The following is a 15,166-nucleotide window of genomic DNA, read 5'->3' as shown; positions in this document are numbered from 1 at the left end:
CTAAGCCGGATGGGGTGTTCAACTCCTGCAGCCAGTCCCACGTCCCACTCATGAGTTGAGAATACATTGGCTCGTTCAGCCAGTTTTCTGCTCAGTCTCTCCTTCCACGTCTCTGGAATGGGAGATGTCCCAAAATCAAACAGCTGGGGATCAAGGGCAGGTATCTGTTGGTCCTGTCTTTGAGCCTGAGCTACTGTGTCCGTCTTGTATAGGTGGGCCAGCACTGTCCCACTAGGCAATGTGGTTTCTTTCATCGATTCATTCCTCAATCTAACAGTAAGCCTGTTGACATCAATGGCCGAGGCTGGTAGGATTCCAGGTTGTACTAACACCCCCTTTGGCAGTGCTATGTTAGGCGGTGTCTCAATCATGAAGATGCCCTTTTCCAACAGCAGGGGACTGCGGACTCCACAGATAACATTACACTCGCTTCTGGGCACAATAGTCAGTGGTCCCGAGCCCAACCACTTCACTTGACCGATGCAGTCGTCTTGCAGTTTACTCCTTGGTTCCCACTGTTTTCTGTAAGCTTGAGAACACAAAGGGTGGATATGCAGAGAGGTAACAAAGTCAGGGCCAGCTGTCTCTTCACAGAGTTTGGCTAGACGCAGAAACATACTTGCATTAGTCCCAATTATGACAGGTACCTGCTCAGCGCTACGTGGTTCTGGGCAGATCAAAGCCAAAACAGAGATAGACTTGAATTCCTGCAACATCTTTGGGAAATTCTAAATCTAATACTACGTATCCTCTATAGGGATAGCTGGTGTCACTCAGGCCCCAGATGGCCAATCCTTCGACTGGGTGAATGGGCAGGTGTGGTAGAAACCGAGAGTACCACTTATCAAAGATAATGGTCACTTGTGAACCACTATCTAGCAGAGCACGACATGGTGCCCAGACTCTTTAGCTGCCTGAGGCCTACTGCTGTTGTGGGCACGAGCTGCTCCAGTGGTTCTCAGCATTTGCCCGTCCACAATTGATGGTACTGGTGTCATATTCAATACAGTGACCTTCTTTTGCAAGTCTTGTACCTGATGCATCAATGCTTCTATCTCACAGTCTTGATCAGGCTGCAATGTAACAGGCTTAACCTTCTTTGCTTGACTTCCAGTAACACTTGATTCCTTTGACTGACTATGCTGCATCATCATGGCAACAAAGCCAGTTTGCAACTCTTTAACTTGAGCTTTCAGTTCATGAAACAGACCGTTTCAGGTTCTCGTCATCTCTGACTTGTATCCGCTTTACACTGGTGCTCAGTTTATGACGAGCAGCTTCTTGCTCCTCCTCTTTGCGGATTTCATTCAGGAGAGTCAGGAACGCAAGGGGGTTATCCTTCCTTTCCCTTAATCTCACCTGTATCAGCATCAGCTCAGACTCAGTAGCACCTCGTATAAGCTGTTCAATGCGCACAAGATCAATGCGGCTTGACGCAATGCCTCCTTTCAGCACTACTTTCTTGAAAGACCTCTCTAGCCTCCTCAAAAAATCAGACAGCTTTTCTCCAGGCTGTTGTCTTAATGATCTGAATGCAAAATAAAGATCCTCACCAGACTCGGGGGTTCCAAACGTGCGTTCAAGTGCTTCCAGGTAGTCCATCGGGCTAGCATCAGGGTTGGCGTCCCTCACTGCTTGAATAATCTCCAAAGCAGGTCCTTTCAAGCTCTCCCCGATTCTCTTCCTTTTCTCTCTACTGGAGCAGTAACACTCTTGAACCATGAGACGGGCTTGATCCATCCAACTATCAAAACCCTCCTCTCCCGAGGGAGTAGGAATGCTTCCTGAGAATGTTCGTAACCGCCGATACGCATTAGTCTCGTTGTGTGATTTCGCCGTTTTCTCTAAAACGTCTCCAACTGCACGAATTATGGCTTCAGGGGACGTGGTTTGCAATGCTTCAGCTGGGTATAGAGCCTGGGCCTCACGCAACGTCTTCCCTTCTTCCTGCAGCAGCTTTGTAAGCTTCTCCTGAAAGCTTGAGGTTGGAACACCTTCACCAGGATCAATAGTTGCTCCATTAGCTACCACTAGCGTCCAGGCTGCAAGATCACCAGGTGGCAGTACTTCATTAGGGACCTGATCTGGGTCCTCTATTCAAGAGCACTCACACAATACCATTAAACTCTTTGTAAGGGCATTAAATGTTTTCCCTCTTACTCTCATGCGTCCAAGCAGCTTAATAGTGTGCATGGTTTCTTCAATAAAGGCTATATCGGTACCTTCCGGTATACCAATCACTAATACTGCATGGGCAGAGTCTATTTCTTCACCTCTGCACCAATTAAGCAGTTGTGCTCGCTCAGCTGTACTGGCTGACTGATTCATGATGCACTGGCATTCAAAATAGGGCTTATTGAGTGAATACTGACACTCTATTCTCTAACAAAATGACAAATAGTATCCCAGCGGAGCCTCCATTTATGTAATGCCCCTCCCACTCCTGTTAGTGTATTGAGTAAACAACACCTAACTCACTGTAAGTGGCGAGGAATGGGTTCCCAATACTTATTTAAATTATAATTGGTCTGTTAGAAATATATGTGTACTCTTTCTTTAATGCGGTGCCTCCACCTATGTAAGGGACATCTCAATACACGTGCACCCCTGTGACAGAGATCGAATGAGTCTTAGTGTTAGATCTCCCTCTCGACCTGTGAGAGCACGGTATACGAGGAACAGAGTACCCTTAATGAAATGGCACGACAATTTATTCCGTAGGGTAGATGGAAGTCGGTCAGTTCGGAAGGGGGCGGAGCCATGGCACCCGAGCTCAGTGACCCAGACGGTAAGCGGCGTGGCATCCGAGGACTGGAGGAGCGGATGCACTCGTTAACCTCGGGGTCATGGGCGAGGGTATAAATAGGGGGCATGGCTTGAGTGATCTGTTCCTTTGCAGATGGTTAAACCAAATAACCTAGAAGGAGCCCGTCTTGTTTGTACTAAAAACCGTGAGTGTTTTGCTTGTCTGTGTATTTACACTGTTTGTCTTGTGTGTCGTTTCTCACCAAGAATACTGAGCACGATCCGGAGCTGCAGCCGCAGGCCAGCTAAAAACCCGGACATCACCACTCACCTTTCCACTACAGGAACTGTCTTTTTGCACCACTAGCACTAAAATCACGCACTGTCGGAATTGTGTCTGTGTTTGTGTTTTGTGTGGGGAAAAGAACGGGACTTTGGGTTACGGGTCAAACCCGTGGGATTATAATCAGAAGTGATACACGCCGCTGTGCCACTTCCAACACTATTATTATTTACAGGTTTGCCTTAAGGCTCTGGACATTTATTAAATTAAATAAACACCCTTGCACCTGTACCAACGTTGTCTGTGTGATTATTCTGCCCTGCACTCACCTGCACGTCTTTACCACTTTGCCACACGTGGTTGTCAGAAGTGAGGGATGGATTACGCAACACTGTCGGCGCTGCTGGAGCAGCTGGACAGCAGACGGGAGGTAGAGGAGAGACGGAGAGAGGAGAGGTACACCGCGCTGATCGAGAGGGTCGGGCTGGCAATACCTCCCACAGCGTCAGCAGAACGCGGCTTTGTAGCGCCCAAAGCGAGGACGCACAAAATGACGGCGGATGATGACCCAGAAGCATACCTGGTGGCATTTGAGCGGCTGGCTACCACCGCGTCATGGCCCCGACAGTTCTGGGCAAGCCAGCTGGGACCCTGCCTGATTGGGGAAGCGCAGGCAGCCTACCAGGCGATGGGGGATGACGACGCCGCTCAATATGACCTGGTGAAACTGGCTATTCTCCGCCGTCTGAATATTACGGAGGAAACGCACCGAGTGAGGTTCAGGGAGTACAGGAGGTCCCCGAACGTACGCCCCAGGGTGGTCGCGCAGAAACTCTGTGACCACATGATACACTGGCTCACCCCGGCGCTAAAAACAACTGCCCAGATGGGGGAGGCCATCGTTATTGAGCAGTTTTGTCATGTGGTCTGCGCCGAGACCCAAGGATGGATACGGCGCCACAACCCCGACACCCTGGAACAGGCAGTCAAGCTCGCTGAGGACTTCGAGGACTCCCTGGTATCCGCCCAGACCGGGCTACTCACCCCGCTACATCAACGGAGCAGCCGAGCCCCACCTCCTCTCTCTGCTCCATCAGCCCCACCACCAGGACCGGGTCAACGACCTCCGAGAGCACCAACCCCAATGGGCGACCTTGCCTCCTCTTCATGGAGACCAAGGTTGGCCCCCAGCTGGGGTAGAGGTGCTGCCCCTGCCCCGTTGCCATACCAGCAGCGGGACAGACCATTTAATACTGTGCCCTCCTTTCCCCCTACCTGTTTTAGGTGCCGCCAGCCGGGACATCAGGCTAGGTCATGCCCATCTGCGATGGAGTGTGACGTGGCCGTCTGTAATCTGGCATCTGAAGCGGGTAAGCGAGGGAAAAATGGTCGGGAGGGGCCTTGTATTGTTAAGGTGATTTTTGGAAATGTGAAGACCCATGCATTAGTGGACACAGGGTGTGGTCAGACCTTAATTAGAGCATCTCTCTTGGGCGGTATGGTGTGGCAGCCACAAGGTCAGGTGGCGATCTCCTGTATCCATGGAGACACGGCAACATACCCCACAGTAAAAGCATATTTATCGGTCGGTCCGATGAAACGTTCCCTGGTAGTTGGGGTAGCGGAAAGGTTACCACATCCCATTATTCTGGGTCGGGACTGGCCCAACTATAAAGATTTATTGAAATTAAGGGCAGTCCCGGCCACACACGCAAATGTGGCAGAAAAAGTAGAAGGGGAAATGATTGGTAATGTTTTTCCCTTTCAAGCGGAAATGTTCTCTTCCCTGTTCCGGCCGAAAAAAACAAACAAAGAGAGAAGGCTGCGGAAATGGGAGGGAGCGTTAATGAGACAAGGCTGGGGGCTGGTGGGAGCCTGTTATAACGGTGAAAAACGTCAGTCGAAGGGGGTCGGAACGCAGTGTGACCGAGAGGGCGAGGTTACTGGGCCATTAAGGGCAGATGTTACTCCCGCCCCGCTCAATATACCGGACATGTGGCACTCGAATGTGAACCTAGTGTGGGAGCAGGACAATGACCCATCACTGGTGCACATTCGGGGACAGGTCCGGTCTATTGAAGGTAAGGATGTTGAAGGCGCTGGGGCACTAGTATTTCCACACTTCATTATCAAGGGGCAATTACTATATAGGGTAAACCTGGCCGCGGGCACAGGACATCCTGTAACACAATTATTGGTTCCCCCGTCTTGTCGGCTGGAGGTCATGAGGCTGGCGCATGATATCCCTTTTGCGGGGCACCTCGGAGTTGACAAGACAAGGGAACGGATATTGGCTTGATTCTTTTGGCCAGGTGTTTATAAAGAAGTGTCGAAATATGTAGCCACATGCCCAGACTGCCAGAGAGTAGCGCCGGGTCGAGTGCGCCCCGCCCCTTTGGTCCCACTGCCGATTATTTCCACCCCCTTTGAACGCATCGCAGTGGACATAGTCGGCCCTTTGCTACCTTCTGACTCCGGGTATACGCATATATTAGTGGTGGTAGATTACGCAACGCGATACCCAGAGGCAGTTCCATTGAGGTCCACTAGTGCTGCTGCGATAGCCAAAGAACTAGTGCAGATTATGGCAAGAGTAGGGATCCCCAACGAGATATTGACTGATCATGGAACTAATTTCTTGTCAAATACGCTACAGCAGGTATATAAATTACTAAAAATACGTCCCATCAGAACGTCGGTTTACCATCCACAGACGGACGGTTTGGTGGAACGTTTTAATCAGACTCTAAAGGCGATGCTGAGACGATTTGTGAATCAAGAGCAAAAACATTGGGCATCGCTTCTTCCCTACCTCCTTTTTGCAGTGAGAGAGGTGCCGCAGAGTTCGACAGGGTTCTCCCCCTTCGAGCTCTTGTACGGCCGACAGCCTCGCGGCATTCTCGATCTGTTGAGAGAGGGGTGGGAGGAGCACAAAGGCTCGTCCAAAAATGTAGTGCAGCATGTGCTCCTACTGAGAGATCGCCTAGATTTGGTCGGTCGTTTGGCCCAAGACAATCTCAGATCGGCTCAGCATCGACAACAGCAGCATTACAATCAAAATGCATTAATCCGAACTTTTCGACCTGGAGACAAGGTAATGCTGCTACTTCCCTCAGCGGAATCCAAACTATGTGCTAAATGGCAAGGGCCATATGAGGTGATTCGGGCTATAGGAAAGGTGAATTACGAAATTAGACAGCCCGATCGCCGTAATAAAAAAGAAATTTATCACATAAATTTATTAAAGCCCTGGCAGGCAAGAGAGGTTTTATTCATAGCCCCAGGCAATATAGAGGATGATTTAGGGCCCGAGCCAGAACCCTCTGGCACAAAGAACATTTCGATGGGGGAACAGTTACTTCCTGATCAGCAACGTGAACTACGCAGGTTAATTGAGGAATTTAGCGATGTTTTTTCTAACACGCCCGGTAGAACTAACCTTGCTGAATATGACATTATCTCTCCCCCAGGTGTCACAGTGCGAGAGAGACCTTACCGGATCCCGGAAAGTCGACGGAGTGGCGTTCGCAAAGAGGTATGGGACATGCTCGAACTTGGGGTGATTGAGCCTTCCAGGAGCGAGTGGTGCAGTCCAATTGTGATAGTGGCCAAAAAGGACGGCACCAACCGCTTCTGCGTTGATTTCCGCAAGGTAAACGCTATTGCCAAGTTTGATGCGTATCCCATGCCTCGGGTCGACGAACTCCTAGATAGACTGGGGACGGCGAGGTTTATCTCCACTCTGGATCTGACGAAGGGATATTGGCAGATCCCGTTAACTCGTAGTTCTAGAGAGAAAACCGCATTTTCAACACCAGAGGGGCTGTTTCATTTTACAACCATGCCGTTTGGGTTACATGGTGCGCCCGCCGCCTTCCAGAGACTGATGGACCAGGTTTTACACCCACATCGTGAATATGCGGCAGCGTATATTGATGATGTGGTCATTTACAGCTCCACCTGGCGAGAGCATTTGGCTAGGATCACAGCCGTCCTTCAGTCTCTAAGGGCAGCCCGGCTGACAGCTAACTTGCGAAAATGTGCGTTTGCCAAAAGAGAAACACAATATTTGGGATTTGTAATGGGGAATGGCAGGGTGAAACCCGTTGTCTCCAAGGTCCAGGCCTTGGTAGACGCGGCAATCCCCAAAACCAAGGCTCAAGTGCGGTCGCTAATGGGGTTAGCCGGTTATTACCGCCGCTTTATCCCCGAGTATGCCACAGTGGTTAATCCCTTAGTTGACCTCACCAAAAAGAGCGCACCAAATTTAATTAAATGGTCAGAAGAATGTCAGGGGGCGTTTAATACTGTTAAGCAGAGACTTTGCCAGGCCCCTGCTCTCATCACGCCAGACTTCACTAAGAGATTCATCCTCCACACCGATGCTTCGGATGTCGGGTTGGGTGCAGTCCTGTCTCAAATGGTAGGCGGAGTAGAACATCCTGTTCTATATATAAGTAAAAAAATGCTCCCTCGGGAGCGCAACTACTCCGTCGTCGAAAAAGAGTGTTTGGCCATTAAATGGGCTACTCACTCTTTAAGAGACTACCTGCTGGGACACTCATTTGATCTTGTCACTGACCACGCCCCACTCAAGTGGTTAAGCACAATGAAGGACAGCAATGCCCGGATAACTCGGTGGTATCTGGCATTGCAGCCCTTCATGTACCATATGGTACACCGTGCAGGGAAAGACCACCAAAATGCGGATTATTTTTCCCGGGAGGGGGGAGTAATGGGAAAGGTAGGTTTAGCCGAGTGTTCCTTCGGCTCCACTCTGAGCGGTGGGATATGTGACAGAGATCGAATGAGTCTTAGTGTTAGATCTCCCTCTCGACCTGTGAGAGCACGGTATACGAGGAACAGAGTACCCTTAATGAAATGGCACGACAATTTATTCCGTAGGGTAGATGGAAGTCGGTCAGTTCGGAAGGGGGCGGAGCCATGGCACCCGAGCTCAGTGACCCAGACGGTAAGCGGCGTGGCATCCGAGGACTGGAGGAGCGGATGCGCTCGTTAACCTCGGGGTCATGGGCGAGGGTATAAATAGGGGGCATGGCTTGAGTGATCTGTTCCTTTGCAGATGGTTAAACCAAATAACCTAGAAGGAGCCCGTCTTGTTTGTACTAAAAACCGTGAGTGTTTTGCTTGTCTGTGTATTTACACTGTTTGTCTTGTGTGTCGTTTCTCACCAAGAATACTGAGCACGATCCGGAGCTGCAGCCGCAGGCCAGCTAAAAACCCGGACATCACCACTCACCTTTCCACTACAGGAACTGTCTTTTTGCACCACTAGCACTAAAATCACGCACTGTCGGAATTGTGTCTGTGTTTGTGTTTTGTGTGGGGAAAAGAACGGGACTTTGGGTTACGGGTCAAACCCGTGGGATTATAATCAGAAGTGATACACGCCGCTGTGCCACTTCCAACACTATTATTATTTACAGGTTTGCCTTAAGGCTCTGGACATTTATTAAATTAAATAAACACCCTTGCACCTGTACCAACGTTGTCTGTGTGATTATTCTGCCCTGCACTCACCTGCACGTCTTTACCACTTTGCCACAACCCCTTAATAGGAATTATTATCAAATACTAACCCCAGTATCCACTCACACAACACACACCAATAGAAATAAGTAAACAATTTACTCAAATAAATGCGCAATAATAAGGTATTTTCAATAATAACATAAACACACAATAAACAAAGGCTAGGTATTAAAATAAATAACATACAATCAATATTACAAATAATATATTTACTCTTAAATAATATGCGTTGCTATGCAAAATAATTAAACTCTTGCACTACAGTGGGCCCACACACACATGCACACACGTGTACTCACGTGTACTGAACATGTGCACCAATATAAAAGAAATATCACGTTGCAGGCCTGAACCGTCGCTCGGGTACGTAGTGGCAATAATAAAAAAAAAAAAAAAAATGCCCCTTCACTTATTTATGTCAAATAAGCAACAAAATTATACTTTCAAAAAACGTTGTTTTGAATGCAAGCAGTACTCACGACCAGCAACACCGTTCCGTTTCTTGCTTCCAAGGTAGGTTCGTAGAAGGACACAATAAACACAACGACAGCTGAAAAATCTTCTTTTCCAGCGTGGCCAGAGGTACTCGGGGCTTTCTCCTGGTCACCCCGAGTGCTATCTGGGTCTCAGCAACAGTTCCAAACGCCAGCAGAAAAGTAAATTAATAATAAACAAAAAAGACTATACCATAAAATGGTGACTGTCTACAGCAAACGTTTGGTTTACTGAAATATATTAGCCTCTTATACTCTGCTAGTAAAGTACAAAATATATAGTTTAGATGATATTTCTTTTACTATAAACCTTTTCTTTCACTCCCTCACGTTGCGTCTGTCTCTCCTCACACTCTCTCGAACCTTCTTTCTCTCTTTCGCACAAACCCAATCAAAAGGCTAAGTCACACCCCCAAATTCCACTACCTGTTGGCTAATTGGTTCAGAGGGGAAACCTGTCCAATAGAATTGTGTTTAGGTGTAGCAAGCTAGTAAATGTGATTCTGGTTCATTCTAACTATGTTACAAGAAATACAACATTTTTATTTAAAGGAATAGCGCAAATTTGCAGCAGGGCTACATCCTCCCCCTTCTAGAATGTCTGGATGTCAGACTTAACTTTTTACCAGATGGTTGTATTTACAGCTACAATTGTGACAGTTTGCTAATGGATTGCACCATAACGTAGCGCACTGACTCTGACATTGCACTTCAGGATAGCTGCTACTGATTTGAATGACCATTCCCCGATGTATTATGGTCAAAGGCACATCAGAAGGTTTTCCTGGCTCAACATAGGTTAAACAGATGACAGGCTTCACTTCTCTCTTAGCACGACGTTCAATTGTAGGATCCCCACCCTCCGCCAATATAGAGACGTCTCCCTCGTTAGGCTCTGTGTCCACCACAGGGTCTTCAATTGGGTGTTGGGCGTCCTCTTCCTACAAGGCAGTCTCTCCGTCAGAACTTTCAAGCTCTTGGGAAGAGATGGCAATGCTCTCTTCTAAGACAAGCTCTGCTCCATCAGGGTCAGTTCCAAGCTCTGGGTGCATGTCATAACCAGTGGGCTTATTGATGCTCTCATTTAAAGTGGGATGGTCATGGTAGCACACTCCTCCATCATCAGACTCCGATTAAGTGTCTCCCTGTTCTTCATAGCTTTCATCTTCATGTGTTACGTTCTTAGGCACCTCCTTCTTCTGGTACCGTTTGGCCTGTGTTCTGGTGACAGGTCTAGGTGACGGTTTTTTCACTTCTGAATTGACAGGCATCCTCACTAGGTAGCCAATGGGTAACAGGTGATCTCTGTGAACTGTCTTCACAATACCCATTCCTTTCTCAGGCTTGACAGGGTACACAGGTAAGTTAGGCATCTTCTCCACTACTACATGTGGTACCGATTTCCATCTGTCCTCCAACTTATGCTTTCCTTGTATCCCTAGGTTGCGTAGAAGTACACGATCACCTACTTCTAATGTCTGGTTACGCACATGCTGATCGTAACGTCTTTTGTTACTCAAGTGATTTTGGCAGGCAGCATTAGTGGATAACCGATAGGCTTCTTTCAACTCGGATTTCAGCTTGGCGACGTACTGCTGGTATGTTGTGTACGATTCACAGTCAGGTGACACACCAAAACAGAGGTCCACCGGAAGACGAGCTTCTCTCCCAAACATTAAATAGTATGGGGAGTACCTTGTAGCGTCATTCTTGGTGCAGTTATAGGCGTGCACTAACTGACTGACATGTTGGCTCCATCTCTGCTTCTTGGACGGGTCAAGGGTTCCTAACATGGATAGTAGAGTCCGATGATTAAATCTCTCAGGTTGTGGGTCCCCTTGAGGATGACGCGGAGTAGTTCTGTACTTCCGTATTCCCAGCATACTTAAGAGTTCCTTTATTAACCGACTCTCGAAATCGCAACCCTGGTCGGAATGGATTCGGGCAGGAAATCCATAATGGATAAAATAATTCTCCCACAATACTTTGGCAACTGTGGTGGCCTTCTGATCTCTTGTGGGAAAGGCCTGTGCATACCGAGTAAAATGATCAGTGATGACCAGGATGTTGTTTATCCCCTTCAAGTCAGGTTCTAGGGACAAGAAGTCAATGCATACAAGGTCCAGAGGCCCTTCACTACTGATCTGGTTCAGTTGAGCAGCTCTGTGGGGTAACGTCTTGCGTCTGATACATGTTCCACAGTTCTTAATGTATTGGTCCACTTCTGATGCCATCTTCGGCCAGTAAAACCGATCTTTTATGAGCTGAGTAGTTCTCTCCACTCCCAGGTGACCCAACTCATCATGCATGGCTTGTAAAACCATCATCCGGTATCTGCTAGGCAGTACAAGCTGATGGACTTCCTTTCCATGAGCTCTTTCAGTCACTCGGTACAACAGGTTATTCTGCATCACAAGTTTCTCCCACTCACGCAGTAACAGGGTGATGTCGGGGTGTTTGTGCTTCACTGCCTGTGGCCCTCGACCACTTTTAATAACACATCCAATCTCTCCAATCACTGGGTCCACTTCCTGAGCTTTCTGCAGGTCTTTATTGCTCAGCTGTTCTAGTGGGCTCAATTGCAGAAGGGCTGGAAATGCATAGCAGTCGGGTATAGCTATAGGTGATGCTCCCAATTGATCCACCACACGTGTGTTGAATTCAGGAGACTCAGTTACTTCCACCCAATGGCATACAGCTTTTATACCTGAAGGCAAGATTTCTTTCTTTCCATTCACTGGTCAGATTACTAGAATGCAATCTTCGCGACAGTAAGTCAGCATCGACGTTGTTTCGTCCAGGTCTGTACTGGATATTAAAATCATAGGTGGCAAGAGCTGCAAGCCATCTGTGACCTGTAGCATTCAGCTTTGCAGTTGTCAAATCATAGGTGAGAGGATTATTAGCCGTTCTCACTGTGAACTTGGCTCCATAAAGATAATTGTGAAATTTATCCACGACGGCTCATTTAATTGCCAAGAACTCAAGTTGGTGTACTGGGTATCGCTGTTCGGGCATGGATAACTTCTGGCTAGCAAAAGCTACTGGTCTCAATCCTTCGGGGTATTCCTGGATTAATACAGCACCCAACCCATTCATGCTAGCATCTACATGTAAGATGTAGGGCTTAGTACTGTCAGCAAAAGCCAATACCGGTGCATTGGTAAGGCAGCGAATGATCTTCTGGAATGCTTTGGTGCACTGATCATTCCAACGGTCTCCAAAGGGCTCCGACTCTTTAAAGTAGGACTTTTCACTGTCTTTGGAGGTCTTCTTTCCACGCTGTACTGGTGGATAGCCTTTGGTATGTTCTGTCAATGGTCTGACAATGGCTGAGTAGTTTGCCACAAATCTACTGTAATAGCCACAGAATCCCAGAAAGGATCTTAATGACTTCAGGTTCGTAGGTTGCTCCCAATTGACCACGGCTTCAACTTTTGCAGGGTCAGTTGCTACACCGTGTTCAGAGACAGTATGGCCAACATATTTGACCTGAGGCTGACAGAATTGGCACTTGTCTATTGACACTTTCAGGCCGCATTCTTCCAGCCGATCAAGAACTTTCAAAAGTCGCTCTTTGTGTTCTTCCAACGTCTTACCAAATACGATTATGTCATCAAGGTAGACTAACACTTGGAGAAGGTTCATATCCCCCATGGCTTTCTCCATTAGCCGCTGAAAAGTGGCTGGGGCACCCGTGATACCCTGCGGCATACGTTCGAATTGGTAGAAACCAAGAGGACAAATGAATGCTGTCTTCTCCTTGTCTTCCTCTGCCATAGGTATCTGGTAATATCCGCTGCGCAGATCTAGTACTGAAAACCACTTGCTACCAGACAAACAGTCCAACGCGTCATCAATGCGCGGCATGGTGTACTGGTCTGGTATGGTCCTGCTGTTCAAAGTGCAATAGTCTATGCACATTCGTACTGATCCGTTCTTTTTCCTGGCTACAACTATGGTTGAGGCATATGGGCTACGAGACTCCTTAATAATGCCTGCTGCCAACAAGTCTTCGTGACCTCTCCCTGAAAGGTCTTGAGTCACTAAGCCGGATGGGGTGTTCAACTCCTGCAGCCAGTCCCACGTCCCACTCATGAGTTGAGAATACATTGGCTCGTTCAGCCAGTTTTCTGCTCAGTCTCTCCTTCCACGTCTCTGGAATGGAAGATGTCCCAAAATCAAACAGCTGGGGATCAAGGGCAGGTATCTGTTGGTCCTGTCTTTGAGCCTGAGCTACTGTGTCCGTCTTGTATAGGTGGGCCAGCACTGTCCATATAGGCAATGTGGTTTCTTTCATCGATTCATTCCTCAATCTAACAGTAAGCCTGTTGACATCAATGGCCGAGGCTGGTAGGATTCCAGGTTGTACTAACACCCACTTTGGCAGTGCTATGTTAGGCGGTGTCTCAATCATGAAGATGCCCTTTTCCAACAGCAGGGGACTGCGGACTCCACAGATAACATTACACTCGCTTCTGGGCACAATAGTCAGTGGTCCCGAGCCCAACCACTTCACTTGACCGATGCAGTCGTCTTGCAGTTTACTCCTTGGTTCCCACTGTTTTCTGTAAGCTTGAGAACACAAAGGGTGGATATGCAGAGAGGTAACAAAGTCAGGGCCAGCTGTCTCTTCACAGAGTTTGGCTAGACGTTGAAACATACTTGCATTAGTCCCAATTATGACAGGTACCTGCTCAGCGCTACGTGGTTCTGGGCAGATCAAAGCCAAAACAGAGATAGACATGAATTCCTGCAACATCTTTGGGAAATTCTAAATCTAATACTACGTATCCTCTATAGGGATAGCTGGTGTCACTCAGGCCCCAGATGGCCAATCCTTCGACTGGGTGAATGGGCAGGTGTGGTAGAAACCGAGAGTACCACTTATCAAAGATAATGGTCACTTGTGAACCACTATCTAGCAGAGCACGACATGGCCATCCACAAATCTTCACTGTGATCACTGATGATGGTCCAATTAGCCCTTTGGGAAGGTGGCATGTCCTCTTTAAGGCTATTGCATTCTTCCTGACCGAGCAGTTCACCTTAGGAGACTCGGCAGGCTCCTTGCCTAGTCCTCTCTGTTCACGTTTCATCTTACGCAGGGAACGAATGAGCTTTTTAGTCACCCTAGCAAGGTTTTCCGGTGTGCTGCATTTGTTGGCGATATGCCCATCTTCTCCGCAGCGATAGCAGAAGTAATCCCCAGACTCTTTAGCTGCCTGAGGCCTACTGCTGTTGTGGGCACGAGCTGCTCCAGCGGTTCTCAGCATTTGCCCGTCCACAATTGATGGTACTGGTGTCATATTCAATACAGTGACCTTCTTTTGCAAGTCTTGTACCTGACGCTTCAATGCTTCTATCTCACAGTCTTGATCAGGCTGCAATGTAACAGGCTTAACCTTCTTTGCTTGACTTCCAGTAACACTTGATTCCTTTGACTGACTATGCTACATCATCATGGCAACAAAGCCAGTTTGCAACTCTTTAACTTGAGCTTTCAGTTCATGAAACAGACCGTTTCAGGTTCTCGTCATCTCTGACTTGTATCCGCTTTACACTGGTGCTCAGTTTATGACGAGCAGCTTCTTGCTCCTCCTCTTTCATTCAGGAGAGTCAGGAATGCAAGGGGGGTTATCCTTCCTTTCCCTTAATCTCACCAGTATCAGCATCAGCTCAGACTCAGTAGCACCTCGTATAAGCTGTTCAATGCTCACAAGATAAATGCGGCTTGACGCAATGCCTCCTTTCAGCACTACTTTCTTTAAAGACCTCTCTAGCCTCCTCAAAAAATCAGACAGCTTTTCTCCAGGCTGTTGTCTTAATGATCTGAATGCAAAATAAAGATCCTCACCAGACTCAGGGGTTCCAAACGTGCGTCCAAGTGCTTCCAGGTAGTCCATCGGGCTAGCATCAGGGTTGGCGTCCCTCACTGCTTGAATAATCTCCAAAGCAGCTCCTTTCAAGCTCTCCCCAATTCTCCTCCTTTTCTCTCTACTGGAGCAGTCACACTCTTGAACCATAAGACGGGTTTGATCCATCCAACTATCAAAACCCTCCTCTCCCGAGGGAGTAGGAATGCTTCCTG

The 15,166-nt window shown here is 48.0% G+C and overlaps 1 protein-coding gene across 1 annotated transcript; it reads right to left on the bottom strand.

Moving 5' to 3' along the window:
* Positions 1-1,197: 1,197 nt before the first annotated feature.
* Positions 1,198-15,101, bottom strand: LOC131729616 (paraneoplastic antigen Ma1 homolog). The gene is made up of 2 exons (XM_059019817.1): positions 14,933-15,101; positions 1,198-2,042 (listed from the first exon to the last, which is right to left on the bottom strand). The coding sequence occupies exons 1-2, from the start codon at positions 15,099-15,101 to the stop codon at positions 1,198-1,200; spliced, it is 1,014 nt and encodes a 337-aa protein (XP_058875800.1).
* Between the last annotated feature and the right edge of the window lie 65 nt (positions 15,102-15,166).

The sequence above is a fragment of the Acipenser ruthenus genome, unplaced genomic scaffold (genome assembly GCF_902713425.1).
Source record: "Acipenser ruthenus unplaced genomic scaffold, fAciRut3.2 maternal haplotype, whole genome shotgun sequence".
NCBI lineage: Eukaryota > Metazoa > Chordata > Actinopteri > Acipenseriformes > Acipenseridae > Acipenser > Acipenser ruthenus.
The sequence above is the reverse complement of the archived record's forward strand: the minus strand, read 5'-3'. Positions and strand labels throughout refer to the sequence as shown.

Coding starts and splice junctions, on each gene's coding strand:
- LOC131729616 (XM_059019817.1), bottom strand. CDS start 15,101: ATGGTTCAAGAGTGTGACTGCTCCAGTAGAGAGAAAAGGAGGAGAATT. Junction 2,043..14,932: donor GTTTGGAACCCCTGAGTCTG/GTGAGGATCTTT, acceptor GTGATCTTGCAG/CCTGGACGCTAGTGGTAGCT.